The sequence below is a fragment of the Pleurodeles waltl genome, chromosome 7 (genome assembly GCF_031143425.1).
Source record: "Pleurodeles waltl isolate 20211129_DDA chromosome 7, aPleWal1.hap1.20221129, whole genome shotgun sequence".
NCBI classification, from domain to species: Eukaryota; Metazoa; Chordata; class Amphibia; order Caudata; family Salamandridae; genus Pleurodeles; species Pleurodeles waltl.
This window is the reverse complement of record NC_090446.1, coordinates 780,136,725-780,158,937: the sequence shown is the minus strand read 5'-3', so window position 1 is coordinate 780,158,937 and position 22,213 is coordinate 780,136,725. Positions and strand designations below refer to the sequence as shown.

The 22,213-nt window shown below is 40.3% G+C and overlaps 1 protein-coding gene across 1 annotated transcript in view; it reads left to right on the top strand.

The window, feature by feature from the left end:
* Positions 1-22,213, top strand: part of ADAMTS2 (ADAM metallopeptidase with thrombospondin type 1 motif 2) — a 1,546,369-nt gene that overhangs the window by 782,210 nt on the left and 741,946 nt on the right. The window contains exon 5 of the mRNA XM_069199292.1: positions 18,107-18,190. Within this exon, the coding sequence (XP_069055393.1) occupies positions 18,107-18,190 (84 nt within the window). The remainder of the gene's footprint in view (positions 1-18,106; positions 18,191-22,213) is intronic.

Here is a 22,213-nt window from a genome sequence, read left to right as displayed (position 1 = left end):
TCTTATTTGTAGGTTGATGAAGGGTATAAGACCCAAAAGACCGCCTAGGGTTCTCTACTCTTATTTATGGAGCGTAAACCTGCTATTTAAACTTTTTGATTCAAGGCCAAAAAATAACAACTCTTCTCTGCTTGATGTCCTTCAGAAGAGTTTCAGATGTTAGAATTTTAGAAATTTGTAATAGAATGTATTCATCAGATGGTGTCTATTTCTATATCTGTAAAAGAACGAAGAATACGTCTGGTCATGTTTTCTATACTTTTTTTTCAGGATTGCCCAAAACTGTACGTGGCAAGTTGTATGAAGGTCTATGAACAAAGAATGCTTGAATGTAGACAGGATGGCGATTTTCAACTCTTTTGTCATACCACAAAAAGCAGTTTCTACAGCCACAACAGCTAGATGGGTTAAAGAAATAATGAGTGAGGCAGGTATAGATCTGTGATAATTCTGTGCACATTCTACCAAAGGGGAAATGGCGAGTAAGGTATTCTGGGCTGGAGGCACTCTCCCAGAGATTTTAGAAGCAGCAAATTGGTCAAGCACTTTCACAATTTTTTATTTGAAACCAGTGAAACGTGTAAGCAGCATTGTTATGGAAGGTTTAAACATGCATAATGATAGCCTCCGGTCTTGTAATGAAATGTAATTCTCCAATTACCTGCAGAGAGAATCTTGATTTCATTAAAGACAACGGAGGCTATCATTATCCTGCCCTCCTCATCCTGTATTCTCTATGCGAGTTTCGTGATTATATAAAAAACATTGAGTATTGTTTCTCTGTTATAAAAAACAGAGAAACAATACTCAATGGCTTTTCTGAATAAGTGAATAAACACATATGATTGTTAATGTGTCTTGTAAACCTTTTTTCGTAGGGAAACTTTATTTCAAGGGAATATTATTAATTCTTTTGTTTTTTTCCATAGGAAACAATTTGTGATTGGACTACATTAGTATGGATTGTTGGAATCTTTGATTGCGTTCTTTGGATGCTCAGATTTGCTTCAAGTTCGAGTTACCTTTTTCATTTCACAGCCTAAAAGAGGAAAAAAATCTGTTGTCATAGACATATATTCTGTATTGTGGTTCTGGATTAGGATGTTATTTTTTATAGTAACATGTTTATGTTCTTTAAAGGGTTGCATGTTTGGGGCAGCAATAAAAGGTTATTGCACAATGATAACCTCCATTGTCTTTAATGAAATCAAGATTCTCTCTGCATGTTAAATGGAGATTCGTCATTCTCTGAGAGTTCCAGACGTCCCTAATACACTCAGAGATATCATACAATGAAATACCTCATGAAAGAAGGAAGGGAAAAATAAGGAAAGAGGAGGAAATACGGGAGCCGTTGCTTTTGCAGAGTCACAGTCATAATCAGGACCATAGTCTTTTTAACTGCAAAAAACATGCAAGTTATCATACATGCATGTTCATCATCTATTCTAAACAACATTGTTCTGTGCAATGTACACTTTATTAAGAACGTAGTTAAGGTAAGATGTAGGCTTGAATATGTCAAACAGTTTAAATCTGACATGCTTATGCTGCTGATTGGCTGTCAATCGTGCAGAGTTACTATTTAGCCCCAACCCCCCACCCCCAATCCACCGCTCAGGTTGCATAGGGTCAGTTTTACATTTGGGGAGATAAAGCAATAAAGGTGGATTTTGGCAATCTGTAGCAATTCAGTTCTTGGTAAAAAAAAAAACTCACTGCCATCTAATTTCTTGTGGCAAAAGTAAGTGACAATGTGTAAAACCTTTGTTAAAGAGTGAACCATAGAGTCCTAAACTCTTGTATCTATGTAATCTAAATAAATAGCTACTTTTTTTCTGTAAATCAATACTACTGGGAAGTTGTGAACAATATCGTGGACTAATTTTCTGGCTTCTGAGTTTTTCAAGCCTGCCATGTGTTCCAGGTGCACTACACAGGGCCTAAGGTATTTGTCTTGAACGTCATAGAAATGAGGTAAAAATACAAACATAGAGTAAGAAACCAAGCAAAAAAGCATATGTCTGGGAGGTGTTTGAAAATAATTTCATTAGTAAGCTGCTGAAAGAAAGAAAGGACTATATATTTTATTACTAAACACTTCTGGTGCACTGCCAACTAATACACAGAAGCTGTGAGAAAAACGAAGGGACAATCTCGGGACAATCACAAGGAAATGCAATTGAATGAAAATGCTAAAATGTCTGGTATTAAGCATTTTTTTAATACATTTTAGTGGAACATATTGATTCTTCCCAAATTACTGATGAGGTAAACTTAGAATTAAAACATGATTACAAAGGTTGAACCGTCGCCGTTGATTGAAAAACGAAATATGTAATATTTAACCGAGCAGATTAAAACCCGCAACAGTTTATTCTTGGAAATTGAAAGATTAGAACGTTTGAGATTAATCAAGAAGATTAAATACCTGAGAAATGTGACATTGACTACTGTGAATTATTTCATGTGTTTGAAGAGCAGCCGTACCCTGCTGTTAATATCCCCATTGGATGAATGGTGGGAAAGCTCTTTTCTCTACAGTGTGAAACAGAAACCCCGCGCACCTAAATATATTTCTAACAGTAAAGAGAAATATTATTCTTAGTCATTAAAATATATTTTTCACAGAGGATGCCTCTATATGTTTATACAGATAAAATAGCTATTATTTTAAGGAGAGACCACCAAATTTTGTATCTGTTTTTTTAACAAATAGGTAATGTAAAATACCTTTCTGCAGAGCTGTTTCTTATTTAAAAGTGGTGCTTCCAGGGCTCCACATGCGGAACATAGATTTAACCAAACACCAAGCTCCAGCAGACATCTTGTAAAAAACAGCTGTGAAGTGGCGATTGAAAAAGGCGCCTCATTTAGTACTAGAAATGTGTACGTATATATGCACTTTTCTAGTTCATACACACCATTGCATATTTTACACACACCGTTTTACCTTTACATTATTGAAGACAGCATTAATCAATGTGTATTTCTGTAATTCCCTGCACTACAAATGCATTCGGTGTTTGAGAACAGCTACTTTGCAAACGATGACAGCCATGTTGTTCCTGCTACTTAGACGTTTCCCTGGAATTCACTTGTGTTACGGAAGTGGAGAATTCACAGCAATTCTGCAGCAGTATGGCCAAGTCAGTCCTCAAGTGGCCTCAATAGCTACCTTTGATCGCTCAGACAGCCTGTTTTAGATAGACAGCCTTAGGGGTGTTTGCATCCAGGCCTTGTTGTTTCATAGCTAGGAGAATTTGCAAGTCAGCGCTTCCTATATAAAAAAATCATTGGGAAAGCCAATAGCCCCAGTCAAAAAGGAAGATCTTCCTGGGCTATTCCTGTAATGATCTGGTGAAGTCATCCCAAACCATCCTGAAGTATGTGTACAGGCCGAAATATTTAAATGAGATGACTCTAGAGTCATCACAAAAACTACTCTGGGATGATGTCCTGATTACTTCAATTGAATATGTGGGATGATCTTTTACTACTCAAGGAAAACCAACTGACAACTTCAGGATGAGTTGAAATTACTACAGGACGATTCCACAACAACTTCGCAATTACTGTGGATTACTCTAGGATGGTTCCGGGACAACTTCTGGATGACTGTGAATTACTCCAGGAGGACTCCATGACAACCGAGTCAGTGCGGATTACTACAGGATGGTTTTATAAGAACTTCAGAATGAGTGTTGTCTACTATATGATGACTTCAAGACAACTGCAAGGGGACTGTGGATTACTACTGGATGATTCCAGGAAACATTTTGATGGCTGTGGGTACCCAATGAATGATTTATTATCAAATGAGAGTTGTAATACTCATTGCAGACTCTATGACATGAGAACACTCTATGGGCACATCTTCTAAAATCCAGAGCCCATCAAGTACTTTAGATCAACTAATCCATTGCTAAACAAGTCCTGTGAGGTGCATGACCTATGTACTGTCCTGTACAATAGAGAACTGTGTTTGAATGTAATAAATGTACCTTGTTTATACAGTCCAGTGACAGCTAAGAAACTAATAAGCAGCTAAAATGAAACTACGGCTTTGGCATAATACTTTATTGCTCTACGCAATAAAAGGTGGTGGTGCGGTTGCAGGAGGGCGGATAGGGGGTACAAAAAATCTGAAGTAGGAATTAGTAAAAATAAAACACACTTTGTAATCAAAAGAAGCCTTTTAACCTTGTGTTACCCCCTCCTTCTCAGTAGACATTGCCTTCATTTGTGTATAATACATTACCTGACTTTGTTTCTAATATTGTGATCTGTTGGAAAAGACTAAAACACAGGTTGAAATAAAACAGACACAAAATGACCTCTAAATTCAATTTTATTCAACTGAAAGACATACCTGGTCCCAAAATGGCTCAGGTTACCATAAAATACAATAGTAAAAGTAGACAAGAAATGATCAATGAAAACCAGTACTTCGTTGTATGCTTCTAGATGTGCTGATCTCTTCAGTTCTCATCTGACATAACAGATCTTTATAGCAAGTTTTCACTGCATAGTTTTTATGTTCATGGTTGGTCAGCTTATGGCCTTGTACACAGATTTCATGAACTCTGAAAGGATAACACAACCATAAATTAGAATATTGTTTCAAAGAGGGTGCTGCCTTCAAAATGCAACAAGACCATAAGCTTCCAACAGTCAGTACAGTTTGATTATGGTAAATGGTCACAAAAGCATGGGTGATATTAGAACATTAGTCATATTGGAGGCGGAGAAACAAAATGTCCATGTCTGAACTGTGATAGAGAAAGAAGAAGATCAATCCCCTAGTTAAGAGGGTGTAGCCAGGTATGGTCAATCAGCAAAGTGTACTTTTTCATCTCCTGCTCAACAGAAGAGGAAAGAACAGCTTCCTTGATGTGCCCTCACATGATCCCAATTGTTAGACAGGATAAGGTCTCCAGAGACTTTGTTCACTTAGTTAAGATATTGCTGTGGTGAGTAGTATCTGGTGCCTAAAAAGTGAGGCTAATTATCTATGAAGTACAAGGTAATGCTTGGAGCAGTGCGTGCTATTAGTGACGTTTGTTGTCATCAGACTTCATGTTAGAGCTATTTCCCTGGCACCAGAGTAGGCCTGCTCATTTGGAGACAGTTAAAAATGGGAAGGCAATACAAAACACAAACAATAGAATCCTTATATGTTCATAGTATATGCTAGGGGACCATATGTGCCCAAATGTTTTAGCGTAATTAAGACATTTGAACTACCTTAATACACATCAACCTTTTCTTTATCAGGGGCAGCAGTTCCATCAGATGCCTTGGTAACACCTCTGCCACTTTTTTGTGATAAAAAAGTAGGTTATTCAAACAAGTAAGGAGAAAACTTGAACTTTCCCAGGCATACTTAGCCTTTTCCAACAGCTTGTGCAGTCCTCTCTTTGGGATAAGGTCATTTCTGTATCAGAAATGATCAGTGGATCATCTCCTGCACATCAACAGCAGATAGACACAAAAAGTATTCAATTACATGCCATCATGCTATTTAAAACAAACTGTAAAAATATTAAGAGGCAGTCTGTGGACATTAATCTGGCATCTAGAAAAAATGATGTTTTTAAATGTTTAAAAAGAATAGACATATCTGAAATATAGTCAGAATAATACTTTCAGAATGTAATATAGAAATAATATACCAGAGGAGAAAAAAATAAAGCAAGTCACCCTTTGTATTGCAAATGATCCATTGGCTATTCCTGATGATGTTAAGTATTTGTTGTAGGATGTTTGACCTTGTCAATGCAGACTGCTGCCTGCAAACGATTTATAGCCACCTCTTTTCAGCATGTGCCATATAACTGAGCTATAATGGAAACAAATAATTTCAAGTGAGCAATTTGGAACAAAAACTTTTTGGGGCTACACAGGCAGAGGGTGGGAAAAAAGTTATGGATTTGGGTGTTGTATACATTTCTGAAAATTAGTTGCTATCTATCTGGTCAAAACAGAATTTATTTTACTTACCTTTTTAGGCAGTTAATCTCAGGTTGTACACCTCTCACTTTTGCTTGTAAAAGTATCCACTCATCTTTGGTACAGGTAGAGATGCAATCAGAGGAATAGGTGTTCTCTACGTTAATGATTGACGAGTCATACATAATTTCATTAGGGAGAAAACGTCTTTACCCCAGTGTGAAATTACGCACTTTCTTATGTAATCAAAAACAAGAGAAACCAGTGAACATAAAACCACTTCTATGCAACTGTTTATAATATAATTTTCCATATGTTCATTCATATTTTTAAAAGTTATGTTAAAAGTGCTTTGCATTCGAGGCAATTAATGAATTACATTTATTCTGTATTACAAGAAAGGAGTAAGTCTTAACAAAGGATTCTTTGGGCACCATGCAAAGTAGACTATGCATGCAGGCTAACTCCATGCAGTTCTGTGTAATTGAGGCACTTATAAATCTCAGCTTACGTGATGGCTGCCACTCTCACTGCTTGCAAACTGATCTTGAAGGAGAGTAGGATGGTGCACATCAGTGATCACAGCAGCAGTATAAACTTCACTGTAGGACAGGTCATTTGAAGTTGAATGTAGCCGTACCTGGGTGGAGAAAGATGAAAGCTCGCCTGGCTCCTCATATACAACATAGAAGAGTGGTCTAATTAGGATTGCCACTGGAACAATATTTTAGTGGCACCACTGGCAAATTTAGCTTTGAGTGTGAATGATACCCAGTTGATTATCTCTCTGGGCAAGAATTTGGACGAAACCTGGTGTAATCTACGTGACTGCCTCACCGAGGTGACAGGATGGATGCTTGGTCAGTGTTTAAAGTTAAATGCAAATAAAAAGGAGATCCTGCTATTCGGTGGGTCTCAATCTATCTGGGACGCCTCTTGGTGGCTGGACTCTTTGGGGAATATGCCTACCCCTAAGATATCGGCCAAGAATTTAAGGATCATGGTAGACGATGCTCTTTCCATGCAAGAACAGGTCAAAGTCACTTGCTTCTCAGAAGGCTGTTTAAATGGATACCAATTGCCTGGCGCAGAAATATAGCCCAGATTTTGATTGCTAGTCGTTTGGACTATGACAATGCCATTTTTGTGGGCATGGCGAACTACCTTTTTACCAAACTATAGATAATTCAAATTGCTGCTGCTAAACTAACCTCCATTGTGGGCAGATTTGTCTTTACTTTAGCTGGTCTAACATCTCTTTATTGGCTTCCTATGAGGAAAAGGGCTAGCTTTAAACTTTTAAGCTATGCTATGCTCATAAGGCCTTGTATAACCCTGGACCCGAAATATTACAAACCAGAGTTTAATTTTACAAACCTTCATGTAAGATCCAGTGACCTAGCCCTACCCAAGACCATACGTATCAGGAAAACCAGAACTGATGAAACGTTCTCTTTCGTACTTGGCGGCTGCCCAGTGGAACATTTTACCTCAGACTCTCCGCCTTACTGATAACCATCTTTTATTCAGAAAGAAATTAAAAACACAGCTGTTTTTGGAATAAGGCCCCTTGGGTTTAGGTTCTGACTTTTGCAGTGGCCCTTCCAGATGAAAATGTAGGGAGTTGTACAGTGCTGTGATGTCCTCTAGGGGGGTGAGTGTTGTGCTATATAAGTACCTAAAATAATACTAAGAAATAAAGGGGTGGGGTAGAGTGGAGTGCGGTTAGGGCTGGGTGGGTTGGGAAAGACTGGGGTGGGGTTGAGTCGATGTAGATTGAGGAGGAGTGGGGTATATTAGGATGAAGTGGGGTAGATTGGGTGGAGTAGGGTAGATTGGGATAGAGAGGAATAGACTGAAGAGGGATGATTGAACTGGGGTAGTTTGGCGTGGTGTAGATTTAAGTGGAGTAGAGTGTGGTGGATTGGAGTGTTGTAGAGTGGGGTGGGTAGATTGGAATGGGGAAAGTTGTGTAGATTGGACTGGGGTGTGGGTACATTGGAGTGGGTTAAATTTTAGTAGAGTGTGGTAGATTGGAGTGAGGTAGATTTGGGTGGGGTAGATTGGGGAAGTATGGTAGACTGTGATGGTGTGGGGTAGATTAGAGTGGGGTAGACTGAAGTTGAGGTGGTAGATTGAAGCGGAGTAGATTGCAGTAGACTGGAGTTGGGGCAGACTGGGATGGAGCGGAGTAGATTGGGGTGGAATTGGAGTGGGGTAAATTGGGTAGAGTACGTGGGGTATTTGAGTAGACTAGAGTGGAGTAGATTGAGGAAGAGTGCAGCTGATTGGGGAGGAGTGAGGTAGATCAGTGGATTATGGTAGGGTAGAGTGAAGTGAGTTAGATCGAACTGGGGTAGACTGAATTGGAGTTGGATAGGGTGGTGTGGGATAGATTGGGATGGGATGAGGTAGAGTGGAGTTGGATGGACTGGAATTGAGATTGGAGTGGAGTGAGGTGTAATGTAATGGGGTTAACTAGGGTGGAGTGTGGTAGGTAGAATGCAGTGGGTGGAGTCGGGCAAAGTTGGGTAGAGTGGAGGAGATGGGGTAGATTGGAGTGGGGTGGAATGTGGTAGATTTGAGTGGAGTGTGGTAGTATGGAGTGGGTCGATTTGGGTAGAGTGTATTGTGGTAAATTAGGGTGGGGTAGACTGGATGAATTTGAGTATGGAAGACTGGGATGGAGTGGGGTAGTTTGAGGAGGGATGATTGGAGTAAGGTAGATTAAAGTGGAGTAGAGTGGGGTGGGAAGATTGGATTGGGGTGTGGGCCGATTAGAGAAAAATAAAAACCAAGCTCCCTGGAAGAGGGAGCCTGACATTTGACCTGTCTTTGAATGTGCAGCAAATGTGACAAGATAATAACACACTTTAAAGGCCTGTTTACAGAAAGCAGGTTTGTGGAAGAATACAGTAAACAAGGTTTGGGAAACAGGAGGGACAAACTCAAGCTGGACAGCGTAAAGCAAATAAAACCAGAAAATGTGAGTTATAAACCACAAAGCCATTGGTAAGCAACGGGCGAATGCATTCCTAGGTCAGTTTTTGTGCTCCTCAAGATGGGTTTAGCAAACCAGACAGCTGTGCTGTTTGGTATGCTTTGACCTAAAAAAGGAGCTTAATTAAGAAGATGAAAAAATAGAAAGGGAGAGTGTTGTAGTAAAAACATAATGTGATAAAACGATGGTGAAACAATAGAAATTGAGAGGAAAGTGTTACAAAAAGCTTTAGATGAAAAGTGAGAATAAAGGACCGAGAGATGAAAAAAGGTGACAGAACGAGTTCCAAGAATCATTTCTTTTGTAGGTTATCCAGATTAGATGTTTTATTTCTGGTCATTTCACTAAAATGATATCTGCAATAGACAGCTCTTCTTCCACTTGCCTGCTGCTGTGTCATTTACATTTTTGTCCCACCTACTGCAGCATACAGCATGGGCAGAGGGTGGGCTTACTTCAGCCAATGACTTATTTCACTTTCCAAGATATTCGCCTTGTCAATGTGAATGTCTTTTAGCCTTGTTGTCTAGCAGCACATCTGCAGTTCAGCAGGGGAAGTACCAGTATGTGTGAGGGAGCAAGCAGAGATGGGAGGGTGATGTGGGAGAAATGGAAAGCAGCAACAAAAGGAAAAGCAATGACAGGGAGGGGGTGATTTGTGGACAGGGCAAGCACCAGGAGGTGTGAGGGAGCAAGCAGCAACGGAAGGGAGGAGGTGGGGGAAATAAAAAGAAGCAATGCCGGTTGAGGGGGTGATTTGTTAATGGAGCATGAGAGGGAGTGGAAGGATACAGAGCTGGTAAAAGCACGAGCACTGTGTAGAGTGCTGAAAAAGAAAGAAAAAAGTAGGTCCTAAAATGGTTGTAAAAACAGGAGCAGTGGATGTTTACAAGCACTTGGTCCATGCTCTGGGGGGAGGGGAAAAAAGCAAGATGAGGCATGACCATGCATGCCAGGGACAAATAGTGACAAGCAATATGAGACAGATGATGGAGCAAGCAAATGGGAAGCCTGTAGGCGGGATGAAGCTCCTAAATTAAATACGTGTCTTCGAAACAGTGCATGCGCTGTGTAGCCAAGACCTAAAAATAGTTTGCTCTGTAACAAAGGTGGCTCAAAGCGTGTTTTTATGCTATTCGTATATTACCTTTAAATGCCTGCTATTTATTTTGGCTGTAATTCAGATGTCACGTCACATGGCTGTTTGTTTTGCATCTCCCTTTTTAAAGTTATTGTTATAAAGTGCTTAAGTGCCAATAGGCCAGGCCTTTAATGGCTTCCTGTTAACATATGGGGAGAGCTATTGACTTTGTCAAGGACACAGTTATGATCCCAGCAACAGCACTTCTATGGTGTAATCACATGTGGAAGAAGTCCAGTAAGTCGCTGATACCAGTAGGTTTCTTCAAGTCCAGTCCTCTTAGCTGCTTGGCCTTTTCCCCCCCAGTGCTGAGCCATTTTTTGGCTATTTGGGTAGTTCGCGCTTAGGCCTTCATAACTTTTTTACCACATAAGCTATCCATGCCAAATTTGCATCCTTTTTTCCAACATCCTAGGGATTCTAAAGGTACCCAGAGTTTCTGGGTTCCCCTGGAGGAGACCAAGAAATTTGCCAAAATACACCTAAAAAATCTTTTTTTTTTTTTTAAATGGGAAAAAGGGCTGCCGAAGAAGGTTTGTGTTTTTTTCCCTGAAAATGGCATCAACAAAAGGTTTGTGGTGCTAAAATCACCATCTTCCCAGCTTTCAGGAACAGGCAGACTTAATTCAGAAAACCACATTTTGCAACACAATTTTGGCATTTTACTGGGACATACCCCATTTTTACTATTTTTGGTGCTTTCAGCCTCCTTCCAGTTAGTGACAGGAATGGTTGTGAAACCAATACTGGATCCCAGAAAGCTAAGCATTTACGAAAAGTAGATAAAATTCTGAATTCAGCAAGGGGTCATTTGTGTAGATCCTACAAGGTTTTCCTACAGGAAATAACATATAAATATAGAAATTGAGCTGAAAAAAACTGCCATTTTTCTCAACGTTTTACTCTGTAACTTTTTCCTGCAATGTCAGATTTTTTAAGGCAATATACCGTTACGTGTGCTGGACTTTTCTGGTTGCAGGGATATACATGGCTTGTAGGTTCATCAAGATTCTAGGTACCCAGAGCCAATAAATGAGCTGCACCTTGCAATGAGTTTTCATTCTATACCGGGTATACAGCAATTCATTTGCTGAAATATAAAGGGTGAAAAATAGGTATCAAGAAAACCTTTGTGTTTCCAAAATGGACATAAGATAAGGTATTGAGCAGCAGTGGTTATTTGCCCATCTATGAATTCCGGGGTGCCCATACTAGCATGTGAATTACAAGCCATTTCTCAAATAGACTTCTTTTTTACACACTGTCTTACATTTGGAAGGAAAACATTTAGAGAAAGAAAAGGGGCAATAACACTTGTTGTGCTATTCTGTGTTCCCCCAAGTCTCCCGATAAAAATGGTACCTCACTTGCATGGGTAGGCCTAATGCATGCGACAGGAAAGGCAACATGGACACATCACATTTTTCCTTTGAAATCTGACGTGTTTTTTTGCAAAGTGCCTAGCTGTAGATTTTGGCCTCTAGCTCAGCCGGCACCTAGGGAAACCTACAAAACCTGCACATTTTTAAAAACTAGACACCTAGGGGAATCCAGGATGGGCTGACTTGTGGGGCTCTGATCAGGTTCTGTTACCCAGAATCCTTTGCAAACCTCAAAATGTGGCAAAAAAACACTTTTTCCTCATATTTCGGTGACAGAAAGTTCTGGAATCTGAGAGGAGCCACAAATTTCCTTCCACTCAGCGTTCCTCCAAGACTCCCAATAAAAATGATACCTCACTTGTTGGGGTAGGCCTAGTGCCCGCGACAGGAAATGCCCCAAAACACAACATGGACACATCACATTTTGACAAAGAAAACATAGCTGTTTTTTGCAAAGTGCCTAGCTGTGGATTTTGGCCTCTAGCTCAGCAGGCACCTAGGGAAACCTAGCAAACCTGCACAGTTTTGAAAACTAGACACCTAGGGGAATCCAACATGAGGTGACTTGCGGGGCTCTGATCAGGTTCTGTTACCCAGAATCCTTTGCAAACCTCAAAATGTGGCCAAATAAACACTTTTTTTCCCACATTTCGGTGACAGAAAGTTCTGGAATCTGAGAGGAGCCACAAATGTCCTTCTACCCAGCATTCCCCCAAGTCTCCAGATAAAAATGGTACCTCACTTGTGTGGGTAGGCCTAGTGCCCGCGACAGGAATAGATCACACAACGGTCAATGTTGGTACTTACATGAGGCAACTGTTGACCCTGGCGTGATCCATTCCTTACGCAGGCACTAGGTATAGGCACTCAAGTGGGGTAGTGTTTTTATCAGGACAGGTGAGGAATCACTGGGTGGTAGGGATTTTGTGGATCGCAGCATATTCCTGTAGTTTGTGTGACAGAAATGCAAGAAAAATAGAGTTTTTATTCAACATTTCAGCTTTGCAGGGTATTCTGGGTAAGAAAACTTTGGAGAAGCCACACAAGTCACACCTCTGTGGACTCCCCCGGATGTGTAGTTTCCAGAAATGTTTGGGTTTAGTATGCTTCCCTATATAGCCGCCGAACCCAGGACCAAAAACACAGGTGCCTGCCTTACAAAACCAGTTTGTTTTGTGATAGATAATTTTGATGTCTCCACAATACAATTTGGGCAGTTGAATTCGGGGCTGAACCAAATTGGGGAGCTCCCAAGAGAGCACCCTCTCTGTGCTTGCCCCCGCATTCACCTGCTCTCGGGGCTGGGCTAACCCACTATTGCCCTGTTGCACAGACTGTGCTTGCGAAGGAACAACAGGACTGCCCTCATCACCTCCATCACAATTTACTGGAAGGAGTTATCCAATGGGACTCCTCCAACTGAAAAACCACTCCCAGAGTCTGCGCCATTGTCCTATCCCTCAGATGCTGTCTCAGTAACTGCTGTCTCAGTCTCTGATCCTATGTCAGAGCTGTCCTCTATAACCAGAGTGACGTCAGCAGCAGTCATCCATCAAGATGCCATCTCTGCTATTGGCTAAACTGTTGCTCTAAAACACTAGCCTACGTAGACAGTCACAAAATTGCTGGTGTGTGTGTGTGATACGTGCAACAGTAGAGGCCAGCTTACCTGCGCTTCTTCCCTCAATCAGCACGTTCTTTCAAGACACTCAAATACCTTGTCACATACCATTCATCACAGTCTTTAGCACCTCCTGCGTCCAGTCCAACAATCATTATTAGTGCTCCCACTCCCATGTCCTCCTCCTCGGATTCCCTCATTACCACCCAAAAAAGTGCCCCTCATCTCTCCATAGCCCCCTGCACATACATTTAATTTGTATTATAGCGTAGGTAATGGCTGACTAATGTACTCAGCTATTTACATAAAATACAGATTTGATCTTTGCAGTAGACATATAAACCTCCTGCGCCACGTTATGACATCAACGCTACCACTAGACAAAAGTCAAATCCTTTTGTAGCAGAAACATAGTCACAAGACTTACTTGACTTTTTTATTGCTTCCTAAAAGCTACAGTTGAAACACGCCAGTTGAAGTATGTGCATTGCTTTGAAGACGCAAGCTGCAACTGCAAGGCAACTGGTGGTGAATATATCTATATATATATCACTTTTATATGTCGGTGTGGTTTTCCTGGGGGCCGATCGCAGCCCCCAGGGAAACCACACACATGCTGACAAAAGTGAGCGCTATATATATATATATATATATATTTCAAACAAACAAAGCGGCTCAGTTAATGGCGCCGCGCTCCAAAACACCAGTGCTTAAACCAAGGGCAAGCCGATCCCTCAATATAATATTCCAACACAATGTTCGGTTGAGCACTCCACCAAGAGAAGTGATTTAATCATTTATTGACTGTGAGAAAAGAAAGAACAACGCGTTTCGACCATTTCGGTCTTTGTCAAGTTCAAAATTTCCCAATTCCATTAACACCCTATTTATAGCTAATTACAATTATACCCAAGCGATGCAAGCTGGGACTTGTAGTGGAGAAGAAGAGCAAACAGTGCCAAACTACAAAACACTTAGAAACTTATGAAAGATTCAGGAATCGAGGATATAATGAAAACATAGTAAAGAAAAACATGATCTTAATTAAATCAAAAAAATGAGAGGAAACTTTATTTAAGAAAAGAGAATCTAACCTGAAGGAACCAGTTAGAATGGTTATGAGATACACAAAAGAAAGTGGTTGTATAAGGAATATAATTGAGAAACATAGTAAAATAATTGAGAAGGATCTGGATTTGGGGCCATTAGTGGGTTCCAAACCTCAGTTTTCATTTAGAAAGGCACCTAGTATTAGAGACTTAGTGGTGAGAAGTCACTTCACTCTTAATAAAGATTCAAACTAGTTGGAAGTGGAACAAAAAGGTTTTTTCAAGTGTAATAGCTGTAAAGCGTGTAAAATAGGCCAATCTGTGAAAAATATTCCATTTGCAAATGGGCAGGTGAGAAAAATCAAACACAGAATCACTTGCAATACCAAATTTGTAATTTATATTATTGAATGCCATTGTGGTCTTAAATACATTGTGAGCACCATTTGCATACTTAAGAAAATAATATTAGAACACATGAGAGCAATAACCAACAAAGATATGACTTATGCTACAGCAAAACACATGCAGACACATACATTGAGTGATTGGAGAAGTTTGAGATATTATGGAATAGATCACATTCCAGACCAGGAAAGAGGAGGTGACCGAATCAAAAAGTTACGACAGCTGGAGTCTAGGTACATAATTCAAATGTGAACGAGAGTCCCGCATGGAATGAATTACGATGAGGAATTTTATGTACATTTATAAAATACATCAATGTAATTCTGGAATTTTGAAAAACTCTGTTGATGAATTGGCTACCGGGGTTAGTAAGTATTTCTGCATATATTATACGACGTTTTAATATATAGGGCAAAGCATGTAATAATATTTAATTCAATTCAATTTCAGGGTACTAAGGCTTATATGTAAATATTTTGAGCAATGACAAATTGATGTGGATATTTAGTCAACATTGCATGTGATAGTAGAATCATTTAATTCTTAATAGAATTAAATTTGTGACAAAGAGTATGTATAAAATATATATATGTTTTTTTTGTTGATTTAAGTTTATAGGTGTTTTGTAGTTTGGCACTGTTTGCTCTTCTTCTCCTCCTTTTTTCAGTCAACACTACAAGTCCCAGCTTGCATCGCTTGGGTATAATTGTAATTAGCTATAAATAGGGTGTTAATGGAATTGGGAAATTTTGAACTTGACAAAGACCGAAATGGTCGAAACGCGTTGTTCTTTTTTTTCTCACAGTCAATAAATGATTAAATCACTTCTCTTGGTGGAGTGCTCAACCGAACGTTGTGTTGGAATATATATATATATATATATATATATATATATATATATATATATTTGTAGGTTCACTCATTCAATCCAACGAGAGATCAAGACACCAAACGAATAGTTCCAAAATATATTGTAAAGAAGAAGAAAGAAATGGTGTTCCTCCCAACGCGTTTCAGCCGTAGCCTTATTAATCCTTTTCAATGCATTTTTAAAGTCCTGGGGGCACGATTGGGCGCAATCGTGCCACCAGGGGTAAACCTACCTTTAAAAAAAAAAAAATATATATATATATATATATATATATATATATATATATATGCCAAGGGGTGCGACACACCCGAGGATTTTTTAACCCCCTCCCTGGTGTCGGCCACTGGTCATGACCTGCACCCGGAAAGTAGTGTGAGCGTCGGCCAGTGACCGATGCCTGCAATGGATGGGTTAAACCATGAGGGGTGAGACATTTGGGGTAAATGGTTCACATTGTTAGCAGCCTAATTAAAGAATGCGCGGTGTAAATTTATTTCTTCATGAATATTCTGGAATAGGTGATCTTAGTTTACTGGAACTAAAGGGACAGAGTGTAGCAAGTGAGAGACACAGACAGGGTGGAAAGGGGTGCAAGGAACAAGTTATCCAAGTGAAAGACAAGGGCACTGGTGTGACCGGAAATGGAGTAAGAGAACATGAGGTTGAAATGGAGGGGAGATTGTACGCATTCGTAGATGGGAACAAAAGAAGTATTAGGGGCAGCCTGGGAAAAAAAAGTTCACTTAAATTGGGGCAGAAAGGATAAGGGTGTAGCGTTGTACTTTGCAGGTCAGGAACAGTTCCTTGGATTTGAAAAAAAGCAGGAGTGGGAGTAAAAGGGGGGTGGGGGGAGCAGACCATAATCACCCTGGAAAAGAATGGGGACCTGTAGTAAGCCCACAGTAGAAGGAGAAGTAAGCATCCCAGTAGCAGTGTAGAGGGAGCTGTTAGCCCTGGCTAAAAGTAACCAGCAATATGTAAATCCAAACAGCATGTCATCTCCATAGGTATTGAAAAACAGTTTGAGGAATCTCTTCTCGTGGCCCGCATAGTGCTTCCCACAATGCAGCTTATCGCCATAAAAATGTCAAAGTGTGGGCTTTAAAAGCTTTACCTTGGAGCGAGGATCGTCTTATGGGAAAAATTGAGAAAATGAAAAGGGTAGCATTTCTGTGGTTGCGTCTGCTTTCATTGTCCTTAACGTACCCGTTTTTCATGTTCACCTCCAGGAGCCTGCCATAGGCACAAAAGAAGCGCTTGATGGACTTGGTAGCTTAATCTGCCGATGTATTAATTTGGGAGAGGGGAAAAAGGCACACATGTAATGAAACATTCACAACCAGAGGCGTGCGCTGCAGCCACAACATGTGTCCACAGGCAGGTATAAACAGTGACGACACACACAACTAGAGGCATGCACTGCTGCAATTGGCATCTGCTGGCAAGCTTGAAAATAGCAACACACTGCGAAACACACTGCATGCACGGTCACCCATTTTATAAAAAGAAGTAGTCCTGAGAAACAGATGAAAATGGTCACACTATGCATGTTTAAAGGTTGTTGGCCAGTGGGCTCGGGAGGGCTAAACGGTGCAAGAGGCATGTCCTATGCATGCCCTTCACAAATGAGAAGGAAAATGGCGTGACAGTGCTGTCAGAAAATTGAAAGCCTAGAGTCGGGATGAAGTTCACAACAGTAGATAACAGCATGTCTCGGTTCGAGAAAGCACATGCACGCAGTCTAGAGCAGAGACCTAAAAAATAGGTGCCACGGCCTAAGGTAGTTTATACCTGGTGACTATAAGTTGCACCTCCCACAGCCCCACACAAATCTGTCAAATTCCAGTGCCATTAATGCCCCTAACCCTCCCACTCCAACAGATGTCACAATTACGATAATGCAATCTCACTCATTAAGAATACCAGGTTGCCCAAGCTGTGATACTGGCCTGTGGGACCACGTTTTTTTTTAATGTATATTCAATTGTTGCTAATGTGGTCTGCTAAAACCAGTGTTAGTGCCACCATGTGGTGAACAGTCAAAAAAGTGCTGGTGTTAAAAGATTAGTGGTTGTGCCAATAACTCTCAAACACCAGCACAAATTAGGCACTATTGCAGGTGCCTTGCAGTGCATTCTTAAAAATTGCAATTTACTTCCTATGTGACCATGAACCTTTTATTTTGCTAATGGTAATTTATACCACCTGTGACAAGCTATTAATTTATGCTGCTTTTGCTGATTCTATAAGTGTAGTGTTATGTGTGCCCTAAACTTTAAATCAATCATTATGCTCAAATGCACACTCGTTGATTTTAAATTCGCTCAGATAGGTTATCATATTTCTTTACAATTTACGATTGTTGCATAAATGCATTTTACACTTTTTAAACCACTAACCTGAATTAAATACTGTTTAATTACCGTTTTACATTTCAAAGATTTGATTATGTTTGTTGTTTGCACCTTACCATAATCCTCATTCTAAATCTTTGCATAATTAGCAATCTGCTTCATAATCTTAACTCCCATTAGAAAATTAAAGGGGCAATCGAATCATATTTACCATTATATATGGGATTTAATTTTCTCCACTGCCAGAAAAACTGCTGCTGTTTGAAATTTCAGAAATTCGTTAATTTGTGAACTATGCTAAGCCAGTGTAACAACTCTGTTTTTCAGGTTAACGAAATATACCATGATGATTCTTTGGGTGCACACATCAATGTCGTATTGGTGAGGATAATCATGCTTAGTTATGGAAAAGTAAGTTTTACTTGGTATTTTATTTCTGTACCTACAAATGAATAAAAAAATAAATGTTTACAAAATTTCTTATGATAAGCAAACAGTGCCGTCTCTAACTTATACCAGCTAATAGTGTTGGTCAGTGACTATTAGCAACCACACAAAAATTCAAAAGACATTAAACGCAAAATTCAGGGTGTAGTTTAAGCATAACTGCCACTTCTGCCATCTTGTGCTATGGATATGGCAGTACGAGACTGGGTGAGTGTATTGCTCAGAATGAGACAATTTCAGAGATTCATTTGAAAAGCTAATGAGCATTATTATTGCACAATTGTATTTTTCTCATCATTTGATAATATTTACAGAAAGTGCATCATATTGACAACATGATGCATACATTTATTTGTACGCTGATGACATCTCACCCTACGTTATTACTTACCTTGTTTAATTGTAGTTTGGCATTGTTTGCTGAGTTTTCACGGTTATGCGTTTCTAAGGGTCATTCTTTTTTTCAATTTGTAAAGATTAATTATAGAATTGTACTGATGTTATAGATTATGTAATGTGGTATTTTATATTTGAAAAAATAAAGTGAGAGGGTATAAAGATGGCATGGCGGAGGTTAATTTTAACCTGACACATTAGCTGATATATTCCTTAACTTTTAAACCTTTGTGTTGTATCCACTGTTTACCCAACATTATTCATTTTTTTTTTTTTCTTCTTATTTTTATTTTTGTCCTCATTCAGCCCCGCTTACTGAGACCCCTCTTCGTTTCTATAACCTTTTCGCCCTCTTGTCTACGAAGAGAGACTCAAGTCAGGGGGTGCACCTTTGTAGCTCCTGGTCCACCTGAACAGACCCGCCGAGGCGTCAAACGGCGCTTAATCATTGGACTAAAGCAGAGAGAAGCTCATTAGGACATTCTCACATAAGTACCCCGCAGTAAACTTTAGCAGGGGGGCAAATTTAGTCAATTCCCTGCCAATTTAATAGTGGTGACCATATTTCTACGCTTTTCTTTGAGCCCTACGTATTTAAGTCCATATTTGCCGCACAGCGAGCCGCGTTCAACCAGTCTGTATAGCTCGGCGAGTGCTCCTTCAACCATTTTTTGCAGATTTCATTTCGTCCCTGCACAATTACATAGAACAAAAATGAACGATTAGTTTTGTTCACCCTTTTCCATATCCCCTCGTCCTGGAGCTGCCCGAATATAATTAATGGGAGTGATACATTAATTTTCCAACCTAACATCGATGATACTACCCTAAAAACCTCCTCCCAGAACAACCGAACAGAGGGGCAGTCCCAGAACATGTGTACATCCGTTGCTCCCATCCCACCACATTTCGGACACTTGATCACCTCCTCCTTCTTAAATTTAGACAATTTTGCCAGAGATATGTATGCTCTATGTAGAGTATAAAGATGGTTTTTCCTTAATGGCGCCGGTTTCACTACTTCATACAATGTCATGCACGACTTCCACCACCATAACCCAATCTTGTCGCCTAACATCGCCTTGCCCCATAGCTTGCTTGGTAGGTCAAAGTTCTCATCCAGGGTTTCTAATATTTCCCAATACCAAACCGCCACCCTCTTCCCCGAAGCCGAGACCGCCAGGTCTAAAAAAGAGTCCTCCAGGTCATTTACCACTCCTAATCCCCCCTTAGTTTCTTTTACCCACTGTCTTATCTGTAAATATTTTAACCTGGACAGAGAACCGTCCGTTATTCTTACCAGTTCCTCCCAAGAAAGTAAGGTGCCATCTCGCGCAATCTCCCCCCACCTTTCCACACCTGCCCTTTTAAGTGGTAATGCAAGAATATCCTGGCAGCATTCTGGGGTGCCCGGGGAATCCCAGATAGGGGCCTGGTAGCTGTAATAATGTGCACCTAACCGCCTCCTCAACTGGTACCAGCTCCTTGCCATTCCTTGCAGCACTTTTAGTTTAATTTCTTTGAAGAATTTAGGGTCGCCAAATTTAAATAGAAAAGACTGTAAGCCCCCTTTTTCCGACAAAACCATAGCCTTGTACATTCTGCCTACTGCTGAGCCGTCTGGAGACATAAACAGCATCCTTGAGTTTTTAAACAAAAAAGCCCACGCATAATATGTCAAATCAGGGAGAGTCAGTCCACCTTTTTCCCTCCTTCTGCGTAGCTTTTTCCATGATATCCTCGGCCCCTTTGAGTTCCAAATGAAACTACTTATCGCTTGTTGCATTTTATCTAGATGCCCCTTGTGCATTGCCAAGGGTATAGCTGAAAACACAAAGTTCCATTTGGGCAAGATAAACATCTTAATTAGATTTATCCTCCCAAGAATCGTCAAGGGGAGACATGCCCATTTTTGTAGCATAATTTTGCATTCCACTAATAACTTTCGAGCATTCCTCTCTGCTAAGTCCTTCAAATTTTGAGTCACTAAAATGCCCAAGTACCGTATTTCCTGCTTATTTGTTATCGACCCTCCTTCCATATTCCACTGCATAATATCTGTTTTCCCCACATTAATCCGGTACCCTGATATCCTTCCAAATTGATCAGCCAAATCTTTGACTGTGTTAAAGGCCAGGGACAGGTTATTTGTATATATTAGTACGTCGTCTGCATATAAGGAAATTTTCTTCTCCCAACCATTACAGCAGAAGGGTGCGATAAGAGGGTTTTGTCTGATTTTTCTAGCAAATGGCTCAATATATAGATTGAACAATACCGGCGACAGGGGGCAGCCCTGCCTCGTACCTCTTGAAATAGTAATAGGGCCCGTAAGTTTACCGTTCACCAGAATCTTCGCAGAAGGGGATGTATAAATCCGGTCAATTACACCACAAAACTTGGAGCCTAAATTGGCCCGCCTCAAAACCGATTTCATAAAATTCCAATTAACTTGGTCGAAAGCCTTCATTGCGTCTAACATAATAACTGCCAAAGGCGAACCAAACGTTGTGGCCATATCTATTGCCCCGATCAGTTCGAAAGTTAATTCATGCAAATATCTGCCTTTAGAAAAACCTTTCTGGTCGGGGTGGACTAGATTATTCGCTATCCTAGTCAGCCTATCCGCTAGAAGCTTAGCTAGCAGTTTATAATCACTGTTCAGCAATGATATCGGCCTATATGAGGCACACTTCGCTGGGTTTTTATCCGGTTTCAAAATTAAGGAGATCACTGCTTCATTCCATGAAAGCGGAATATCATTGCCAAACTCCAGAATCCCTCCAAACAATTCTGTCAATACTGGGATAACTGAATCTCCTAATACCTTATAAACTTCCACTGGGATACCATCCGGGCCAGGCGCCGTTCCAGACTTACTACTAGTCAGAGTTCTCCTAATTTCCTCAGCCGTTATTGGGGCGTTCAATGCTTCCTTCTCCTGCAATGATAAACCTAAAAGTCTATCAGCCCCTATCCAGTCCGTTACCATACCTTCATCCACCACTAACCTTTCCGAATACAATTGTGAAAAAAAGTTTTGAAAAGCCGATTCTATTACCGCCTCATCTGATCTTTTTTCACCTGTATCCTCCACTTCAACCTCCTTAATGTAGTTCCTAACCCGGTCAGCTTTACCTTTCCAGGCTAATAACTTCCCCGCATTTTCCCCGTATTCAAAATGGGCCAGTTTACTTGCTTCCCATTTACTTTGAATTCTTCTCTGTAGTATATTTTCCAACTGACTTCTCAACCCATCCCAGCTGGACCTCAAAGCCTCCGTCTCACCTGCTTCAATTATTTTGGTTTTATATTTTCGCATTTCCTGCTCCAACGCAGAAATCTCTTTTTTCTGACTTTTATGTTTCTGAATGGCACAACTCCTTAACTCCCCACGAATGACTGCTTTAAACGTGTCCCATACTACAGATAAAGGGGCGGAGCCCAAATTTACACTAAAAAAGAATTCGGCTTCCTTGCGCAGCTTTAACAACACATCTTGATCTAATAAGAATGTCCGATCAATCGTCCACCGGGCACTACAACTTATCTGACGAAAGCACATATTTAAAACCACCGCAGAATGATCTG